At 47.5% G+C, this 10,379-nt stretch overlaps 1 protein-coding gene and 1 non-coding gene across 2 annotated transcripts; one reads left to right on the plus strand and one right to left on the minus strand.

The window, feature by feature from the left end:
- Nucleotides 1-7,257: 7,257 nt before the first annotated feature.
- HSPA6 (heat shock protein family A (Hsp70) member 6) lies at nucleotides 7,258-8,780 on the minus strand. The gene is given in 5 exon segments (XM_040460968.1): nucleotides 7,258-7,958; nucleotides 7,960-8,024; nucleotides 8,027-8,148; nucleotides 8,150-8,351; nucleotides 8,630-8,780. Coding segments are annotated over 5 exon segments (747 nt in total). The 3' UTR covers nucleotides 7,258-7,751.
- Nucleotides 8,781-8,990: 210 nt separating this feature from the next.
- On the plus strand, nucleotides 8,991-9,061 carry TRNAG-GCC (transfer RNA glycine (anticodon GCC)). The gene has a single exon. It is a non-coding gene; the product is annotated as a tRNA-Gly (tRNA).
- The last annotated feature ends 1,318 nt before the right edge of the window (nucleotides 9,062-10,379 follow it).

The raw sequence follows: 10,379 nt of genomic DNA on the forward strand, positions 1-10,379 counted from the left end.
ATGAAACAATCAATTTTTTTCTGTTACAGGCAGGAGACTGGTCTAGCAAATCAGGAAACAATTGACACTAAGATCTATCCCTAACTGAAAAAAAAAGTGTTTCTGCCTTAGACTCCGTCCTCTTGGTACCTATTTATCCACTCCTTTATCTAACAACAATATATTGAGCCCTTCCTATGTGCCAAGCATATTAGGGCAGGCAGTTCATCTGTCGCGGGGTGGACTGGGGAGACCCCTTGGCCCTGAGGACTCCGCGCAGCCCCTCCCTGGGATGTCATCGCAGGCTCTTAGGCTCCTCCCAAGAGAAAAATTCAAGAACAGACCAGACACTAGTTGAGTAGTGCTAGAAAAGAGATCATTAAAGGGAGAGAGAGTGCACTCTCCAGATGTGAGAGCAGCCCGCTCAAGGAAGAGCAGGGCCCAGGGTTTGGGTCTCTATGTTTCATCGACAGTTGTTTACCAGGCGGTGGAATATTATTTGGGGAGGGGATTTCTTTGGGAGCAGGGTTGCAGGCCTTCTTTGCCTTGGGCCTGTCTGATTTGATCCGGCTTTCTTCCGGCTTTAGTTTTGGAATGTTGCCAGGACAGGTATCTGACTTTCCCCATAGCTGACCCTGACTCCTCCCTTGCTGGCGTCCAGACATGGGGTTGAAACCCGACTACCTGCTTGCGCTAAAACCACCACCAACTCTAATTCAGTAGGTTTGCTGTGTCACCAAAACCCAGGAAAATAAATCAACAGAAAAAATCTGGGAAAGTAATACAGAGGAAAGGTAAACTCGTGGAGTTGGGTGTTTCGAGAGCTCCTTTTTCCTGAAGGTCACAGATAAGATGCTTTCTGATGGAGGAGGAAGTGGCTATGAAAAAAAACCTTGTTGCCCTTTGGGGAAGAGGGACGAGCTGTCAAGCTGAATGTGTGAGGTTCACAGGTGTGAGATTGGAAGGATCTTTAGGTCAATTGGTGAAATTGGTGAAACTTTGCCAGACTGCATTTTTTTGTTATTTACTAGACCAGACCGTGACCTCAGGAAGCTGCTAGCAGTATAGTAAGTACACTGAGCTGGTGGGAGGCTTAGGTGAATACCTAGGGGCTTATTAGAAATGCAGGTCGCAGGCCACCACCTCAGACCCACCAAATCCAAAGTTCGTAAGGTCTCCACGTGATGCACATGCATCCAAAAGCTTGAGCAGCACCGATCCAATTTAGGTGCCTTTGCACAGGCTGATCTTGAACTTGGACTACCCTTTCCCTTGCTTCTCACCAAGGCAGTTTCAGATGAGCATTCACACTATGTCAGACACCGCGCTTAGAACAGAAGGTGTCTACGCTAAAGCCGATGGCAATGCATTCACAAGAGAGACATGTAAAAAAACAAAGTGTAACCTTAACCATGTGATCAAGGTCAGAGTCCCACAGATCGAATTCATGGAGATGGGCACTTCTTAAAAACCTCAGTCTAATCATGAAAGCACATCACATAAACCCAAATCGAGGGACAATCTGCCGAATACTGACCAGTGCTCTTGGAAATGTCAAGGTCATGAAACACAAGGTTGGGAAACTGTCACAGATTGTCGGGAATGATGTACAAAACAAAGGCAAAAGAAAAAATTAAATGTCCTTACTACCTACAGCCCATTGATAAGGCCTTGAGACCGGCAGAGTGACCTTCCTCTGGGAGTTCAGCTGCCTTGAAGTTGACACTTTGCTAGGGGCAAAAGGCGACCTTAGCCCAACCCCACAGGATCCTGTCTAACATACAAAAATTCTTTTGGAAACTTCATTTTCGCTGCCCCCCAAGATACATGTTGGCAATCATCCTCCAGGCATATGGCCCCCAGATATGCATCCGAAGGGTCTCACGACTGAGGTTTTTTTTTTACTAAACAGTAATAAATGACCTTTTCCTAAAAATAGCTAGCCCCCTCAAGGTCCTAGAAACCTTGTTTCCAACATTCCTTAGAGACTTCTGCTATCCCTAATCCCCTCCCAACTTGAACTTACATAATCAGTCACCTGTCACTACCCCAGGACAGCTTTCTGCCCACGGGTCCTGTCCCCATACTGTAATAAAACCACCTTTTTGCGCCAAAGATGGTTCAAGGATTTTTTTCTTGACCATTGGCTCTGAACCCCAACATTTTCCACATCAGGGAAGATATGATAACCAAATGCAACATGGTATCCTGGATTGGCTTCTGGAAAAAAAAATTAGTGGAAAAACATGAAATCTGAATAAACTCTATAGTTCACTTAACTGTATTGTACCAATGTCAGTTTCTTGGGTTTGATAACTGCACCATGGTTATGTAAAAATCTTAACATTAGGGGAAGCTGGGTGAAGGATATATAGTAACTGTCTTAACGGCTGAGCCATCCAGGCACCCCTGGATATATAGTAACTTTCTGTAGTATCTTCCCAACTCTCTGTCAATCAAAAGTTATTGCGCAATGAAAAGGCCCTAAAAAACAAACAAACAAACAAACAAACCCGAAACAAAAGACACTTGAAAGTGGCTGCCTGTGAGGAATTGAGAGTAGGGCAAGAAAACGCTGGTTTTTACATTAGAGGGATTGTAGCAAGATTTCATTTCTAAGTAATGGGCATGTATTTTGATTTAATTTGTTGTAATATTTTTGGGGAGGAACTGGGTGACATGGTTGTTATTACACTAATCAAACTATGTTAAAAAGAAAACGACAAACCCAAAAACAAATAATCCAGTGAAGAAATGGGCAAAAGACATGAATAGACACTTTTCTAAAGAAGACATCCAGATGGCTAACAGACGCATGAAAAGATGCTTAACATCACTCATCACCAGGGAAATACAAATCAAAACCACAATGAGCTATCACATCATGCCTTTCAGAATGGCTAAAATTAACAACTCGGGCAAGGACAGATGCTGGGGAGGATGAGGAGAAAGAGGAACATTTTTGCACTGCTGGTGGGAATGCAAACCAGTGCAGCCACTCTGGAAAACAGTATGGAGGCTCCTCAAAAAATTAAAAATAGAACTACCCTAAGACCCAGCAATTACACTACTAGGTATTTATCCAAGGGATACAGGTTTGCTATTTTGAAGGGGCACATGCACTCCAATGTTTATAGCAGCACTATCAACAATAGCCAAAGTATGGAAAGAGCCCAAATGCATCCACGGATGAATGAATAAAGAAGATGTGGCATGTATATACAATGGAGTATTACTCGGCAATCAAAAAGAACAAAGTCTTGCCATTTGCAACTACGTGGATGGAACTGGAGGGTATTATGCTAAGCGAAATTGGTCAGAGAAAGACAAATATGTGACCTCACTCATATGAGGACTTTAAGATACAAAACAGATGAACAGTAGGGAAGGTAAGCAAAAATAATATAAAAACAGGGAGGGGGACAAGACATAAGAGACTCTTAAATATAGAGAACAAACTGAGGATTGCTGGAGGGGTTGTGGGTGGGGGATGGGCTATATGGGCAAGGGACATTAAGGAGGACACTTGTTGTTATATGTGGGGGATGAATCACTGAATTCTACTCCTGAAATCATTACTGCACTATATGCTAACTAATTTGGATGTAAAATTTCAAAAAAAAAAAAAAAAAAGAGAGAAAAGGAAAAAAAAAGAAAAAATCAACATACATCAAAAGAAGAAAGAAAGAAAGAAAGAAAGAAAGAAAGAAAGAAAGAAAGAAAGAAAGAAAAAGAAAGGGACAGGTCCAAGGTGGAGTCACTTATGCTGGGCCAAGTCACCAAACTGGGGCTTAAATCCTAATTGCAGTTTAAACCTCTCCCTGAAATTTAGTCTTAACCAGTCAGTCAGGAATTTTCCAGTCTGCACCAATTAGGGTAAGAAACCCCGCCCTTGCCCCTAAGGGAGGGTGACCTTATCTGGAGCAATCCTTTCTTTTCTTTTGCTAATAACTTGTCGCCCCACCCTCCTGCCTATAAAAACCTTCGAGATAGATAGATAGATAGATAGATATTTTTTTTTTTTTTTGTAAAAGACCTCAGAGTTCCCCTTGACTTGCTAGAATGGACATTGCCCAATTCTTGAATCACTTACAAAAGCCAATTAGAGCTTCAGATTTACTCACTTAAAATTCTGTCCTTTGACAACTATATACAATATAACGATGTCTTATCAAGGACACCTGAGCGGCTCAGTCGTTTGGGCGCCCGACTTTGGCTCACGTCATGATCTCACGGCTTGTGAGTTCGAGCCCCTCATCGGGATCCCGGTGACAGCGGAGATCCTGAAGCCTGCTTAGGATTCTGTGTCCCTCTCTTGCTCTGCCCCTCCCCCGCTCGTGCTCTGTCCCTCTCTCTCTCTCTCAAGAATAAATTTTTTAAAAATTAAAAAAAAAAAAAAGATGCCTTATCAGGCTTACAAGAAATAGTCCCCAAAGAAACTAAACCATTAACAACAGACTCATTCAAAAGTAGATGAAGTAGTGTGTTTAAATCCCTCTATGGAAAAATAGATCCCATACAAATGAGAGGATCTGAAATGTTTTCACAACACAAGACGATTTTCCTTCTTACACCCTGTATATGTTTTTAAGGAGAGAGAGAGAGAATATGTTGTTGGAATGCTAACAAACTATCTTAACCCTGTGAGTGTTAGAATAGGAAGTTACTTAACCTCTGACAGGATACCTGGAGGCCAGCAACCAAGAAGCTGTGGCCGGCTGTGCGAAGGTCAGAGGCCTGTCCAGGCAGCACTCCACAGGAAGCCCCATCAAAGCAACAGGCCCAAGAGGGCAGATACCATAACAGGAAATCCTTGACCAAATTAGGAAGAAAAAACGGGAAACCCTGCTTCTTGCCCCAAGTGATAAATATTCTGCCCCCTAGTTCACAACTGTAAATAAAAGATAGAAACCCAAACCCCACCTCTAGAAGGCACTCTCTCCCTCTCTCTGTCTCTCTCTCCACCCCCCCCCCCCTTGCTAGCCTGCTCTCAAATCTCAAGAGTGTACTTTTCGCTTTAATAAACTTTCCCACTTGTGTCACTCGACCTCTGTGTTGCATGTCTGTCCTTGGATTCATTCTTGTGACAAGACCAAGAACTTTTGGTGACTCCTTCAGGTCTGACTGGGTCAAGGCCCCAGGGCCCAGGGTCTCCCCGATTCACCCAGCAACATGAGTATCATTCCTCTTGGGAAGTCCAAGTTGGAAGTTGGGAGGAAATTCTGGGAAGGGAAAGTGTAATAGAGAATGTGTATGTGATGTCATCTTTTCTGGGCAAGTTCTCTCACTGTGAAACCAGCATGGCCAGCGCTAAGCCCAGGTGCAGGAAAAGAGAGCAGTTAAAAATGGGAAGTGACAAGTATGGGGCCAAGTGGGTTGTTCTGCAATCTCCTCGACACCCGCAAGAGGCGCCCCTGAACCAACTGTAATGCAGCCTTGCTCTGGCCAAACCCGCCTGCAGTTCTGAGATAAGTCTATCTTCCCGTTGCTCACAGGAGAGACCCAGTGTGGACTGGGTTAATTGGGAACTAGCTGATGCAAGTTTATCCTTGCTCTTATATCGGCATTTGCTCAACTGGCAGTAAAATTGAGCCCGAAGATACTTCCCAGCTTCAGCCACGTGCTGTAAAAAACATGTATCAGTGAATAATATAACTAATAAATAAAATATACACCTTTTCTCTCCAACTGTGTTCTAAAGGAATAACATAGCCAATTTCACGACATACTAGGAAGTTTTGATAACAAGTAGAGTCATGGCCTGTTTGTGAGATGACAAGGCACAGGCTCTAGAATCAGGCAGGACGGGGATTCTCAGGTCTAACCTGCCCCTCCCCCACAGTTAACAGCTATGCGACCTTGAGTAAATTGCTTAACCTCTGTGAACCTCAGAATCCTCATCTCCCCAAAGAAATAAAACCCTGTGATGTTGCCGTGAGGATTAAATTAGATTGTGTATGTCAAGTACCTGCTACATAGTTGACGCTCAACTAAAATAATTAGTAATAGCTAATATTTGTGGCTCAGATGCTGTATGCATAACTTTCTTTATCGTTTCTTACATGTACTAATTAACTGAACCCTCTTACCAGTCCTGAAATAGGTCCTATTTCATCATCATCCCCTCTATATAGGAGAGACTGAACCTCGGAGAAGTGTTTGTTTGTTTTTTTTATGTTTTTTTTATTTGGGGGTGGGGGGGAGGAGAAGAGAGGGAGACACAGAATCCGAAGCAGGCTCCAGGCTCTGAGCGGTCAGCACAGAGCCTAATGCAGAACTCGAGCCTATGAACCATGAGGTCATGACCTGAGCCGAAGTCAGACACTTAACTGACTGAGCCACCCAGGTGCCCCCAAACCTTGGGAAGTTTAACTTCCACCAGATATAAAGGAACAGAGCTGAAAACCTAAGCAATCTGGTTTCAGTATTGCTATTATGATACAGGGCTGGCATCATTATTATTATTATTAATCATCACCCTTAGGGCCCATCAGCAGAAACCAGAAACCTCTCACACACAAGATCAATAGTAACTTTAATTACACCCCTAGATGTACTCTCCAGAGACAGGATACTCTACATTCCAGAGTCCAGGACGTGGGGTTTATTCCCTAACATGACATGGATAGGGGTGCGTAAGGGTCTCAGTCAGTTAAGCCTCGGACTCTTGATTTCAGCTGGGGTCATGATCTCACAGTTCTCATGGTTCTCATGGATGGTGGGTTCAAGCCCCAGCATGGGGCTCAGCAATGGCAGTGTGGAGCCTACTTGGGATTCTCTCTCCCTCGCTCTCTATCCCTCCCCCACATGCGCACGCTCTCTCTTTCTCTCTCAAAATAAATGAACAAGCTTAAAAAAGGAACAATGGATAAAGTAACTCGATTAGAGCCAGCTAATTATCATATAAACTATCTTGTCAGTGTATTAGGACATATAGACAGACAAACTAAACTAGAATCCCAATACAGGATTTTTTTTAATCTTAGGGTCACACATGGGAACCTTGCTGGGACTTAAAGTTTCTCTCCATTCTCTACTTTTCCAACTCTCATCTCCTTTCCTCTTGCAGCAGGTAACTCACAGCTCGCTCCCATCAGCTCTCAGACTTCAGTACCCACTGGACATGTCTGCCTCAAACTCTCCCTTAGCCTGTTTTCCCCTGTGGAAATTACACGCACAGGCTTGTGAGTTTTCTTCACTTCCTTCAGCACCCACCCTGACAGTTTCTGCTTCTGAAAGCCTTGCCTCTTTATGCATTTAACTGGACTGAAAACTAAGGAGGAGTTTTAAATGTTTATTTCCATGTATGTTTCACAAAAACCCCTATATTAACAAAATCCATACATGCAGGTAACAACAGCACCAAAGTAGGCAAAAGCGATGTTGAAGTGCCACACAAATGTTAATAATGATGACTTCTGCCCGTCTGAAATGGGAGAGAAAAGGATTTTCACAAGCGACACGGGCACAGACCTCAGTGGTACAGCACGGCGAGAAGAAAGCTCCCTGATTGGAAGATTCCTCTGCACTCCCATTCTTCAAGTTCAGGGCAGGATCACAGAAGACAGAGGGCCCACAAGCCCAGGCCTTACCATCACAGATGACCTGCCAGGAGGGACCATTCAATCAACCTGCTCAGTGAGGAGGCCACTACCGGGGAGGGGTGGGGGGCTCCCTGGCCAGTGTCAGTTCCACAGCGGCTACCCCCAGGGACACGTAGGGCCTGGGGAAGGTGGGGTGACAGACTTTGCTCCAGCTCCCTCTTCTGATTCTCATAGTCCTCCTTCTCTGCCAGCTGGTTGTGCTCCGGCCAGGCAAGGACTTCCCGACACTTGTACTCTGTGCCTGCCCTCTTGGGAAATCTTCCCGTGCTTCCGTCGGAACTCCTTCCGGAGGCGGCTCACCAACCTGTCGTCGAGCCCTCCCCACCCAGCCTCAGGAGCCTCGAAGACACCCGCGTCGACAGCGAGAATGCATACGGTCGAAGGTGCTCCCACCCAGGTCGAAAATGAGCGCATTTTGCTCCCCTGCGCCGCACTGATCAGCCCGTCTGAAATGGTGGCCGCCGTGGCCTTGTTGATGATCCGCAGCCCGTGGCGCCCCACGATGGCACCGGTGTCCTTGGTGGCCTGGCGCTGCGGGTCGTTGAGGTAGGCGGGCACCGTGACCAATCTCCTGCACCTGGCCCAGCACCATGGAAGAGACCTCCTGGGGGTAGGAGGACGTCTCCTGCCCCCCGGGGGGGGGACACGCGCACCCAGGCCTTGCCGCCCTCCCTCGGCCCCCTGCAAGGGTCAGTGCTTCAGGTCCGCCAGCACCGCCGGGACCGCGAACCTGCGCGCGTGGCGTCCAAGCAGGTGGTGCGCCGGCCTCTTAGCTACGCGCGCACCAGCCGCACGCGGTCCTGAAGGCCACCTAGCCGGGCGCTGGGCGCGTGCCCTGGTCGTGGGTGACTGGCAGCCGCCACCCCGCCTCCCTGCAGCACGCCGACCCACGAGCACGTGGGGCTAGGGTCGGTGCCCACGGCCACTTCGCTGGTGGTTTCTCGCGGGCCGCGTCGGACGCCTGAGCCCTTGGGACTCCGGGCTGCTTGGCTCGGCCTCCAGGAGCCCTTCATCCCGCGCCGTCGCGCCGCCTGCCGGTTACCCGCTCCTGGCTCGGCGTGGAGGGGAAAGTTCCAGCTCCTCCCCGCCGGCCCGAAGCGAGATCCGAAACCACTTGAGGTCGCAACTCCCCACGAGGACAAATGCGCCCCCTGGATGGTTGATGAGCCGGGAGAGCCGAAAGCGTGTCATCGTCATGCCAATAGAGCCTCAGAGTCAGGACTTTAAATAGCTTATGTTGTTGTTGTTCTTTTTTGAGTCCTAACGTTCTCTGTCTTGGAACATAAAGACAATATTTTCAAACTGGTGAGTCAGCGGTGACTCAAGCGGGAGCCTGATTCACATCGTGGAACGGAGCTCGAGACAGAGACGAAGCTAAGGGATGCCGCCACAAAGCGCTAACCAAAGGCATTGGTGGTTCAGTGGTAGAATTCTCGCCTGCCACGCGGGAGGCCCGGGTTCGATTCCCGGCCAATGCAACGTAGCCTTTTGTTTTCCGATCCAGTCGTTTTAATTCAGTCTTTTTCTATTCTAGGATTCGCAACACTGAAATAACCGAAACCAGCTAGCTGAAGCCTGCATTGATTGGATTTGAATCCCCGCCTTTATCAAGTCCCTTTTCTCTGACGGGCGAGGGCGGGGGCAGGGGCGGGGCCGGGGAGGGGGAGGGGCGCGCCGGAAGGAGGATGTGCCTGAACCGTGGGAACGCCCTCCTCTTGAGCCACGTCCTTGTAGCTGGCGTCCCGAGGGGCAACGTCCCAGAGGCCTGCTGGAAAGGCTCTGCATGACAAAAGGAGGAGACTTTTCGAGACGTGAGGGTAGAAATGGAGGAAAGAAAACAAAACGTCCTTGTCATTTGCCCGACGGCGAATGGAACCTGACTGTCCCAGGTGGCAGGCAGAGACACTAACGGCTACACTAAACAGGCGCAGCGTCTCAGGGCTTTAAGCTTCAGTAAAGTTGGCTGTTTGGTAATATATTGTTATTTGCCTAACTCAAAGGAAAGCAGTTTTTTAAAAAAGAGAAACCGAAAACCTGTGTCCCATAAGTGGCTATTTTCTTCTCAGGCCCGAGAACCCTGTGGAAAGGTCAGGGGGCCCTTGGAAGGAGGTGGGAGTCAGGATGCAGAGGTCAGTCCAGCTTCTGGACGGGGTTTCTTAGTCAACCTTCTCCCGGTGCAGTGGTGCGAAGGAGCAAGGTTTGCTGCTGGAGAGATCAGCTATACTGGGATCAGTCCAGGTGATCGGTCCAGGAAAAAAAGGGAATGTAAGAAGTGTGCAGTGAATGCCTCCCATAGTGGAAAAATCAAACCATCCTCAAAAAGGATGAAAGCTAGTCTATAGCCCCGGAAGAAATAAGCCGTCAGCTTTAAGTTCATTCCCTCTTAGAATCTAGGCCGGTCCGGCCTGGCTGTCACACTCTGGACACTTGTAGCCAAGGGTCTGCAAGAGAAGGGTCCTCACCTCAGAAGGGAAGGTGACCTGGCTTGGGATCTGTGTCCTGGCCTGTTCAGGGACTGTCTTGTCCAAGTTCCTCCAGCACTCTCTCCCAGCCCTCAGCAACTCAAAACCCCACCCACCCACCCCCCAGAGTTCCAGGTGTAGGCCTAAAGTAAGCACCTCTGTACCTGGACATGACCCACACAGTACATCACAGGTACTCTTCCAAAGTCATTTCACGTCTTTACTTTTTAATTCAGAAAGTTTCCAATATAGCGGAGCGTATGTTGCAGGGCCGTCTTCTCCCACGCACTGAAATATATCCACTTACGTTTCGTAACTTAGCCTGAGTGTCTTT

The sequence above is a fragment of the Herpailurus yagouaroundi genome, unplaced genomic scaffold (assembly GCF_014898765.1).
Source record: "Herpailurus yagouaroundi ecotype Mexico unplaced genomic scaffold, PumYag 253, whole genome shotgun sequence".
Lineage (NCBI taxonomy): Eukaryota > Metazoa > Chordata > Mammalia > Carnivora > Felidae > Herpailurus > Herpailurus yagouaroundi.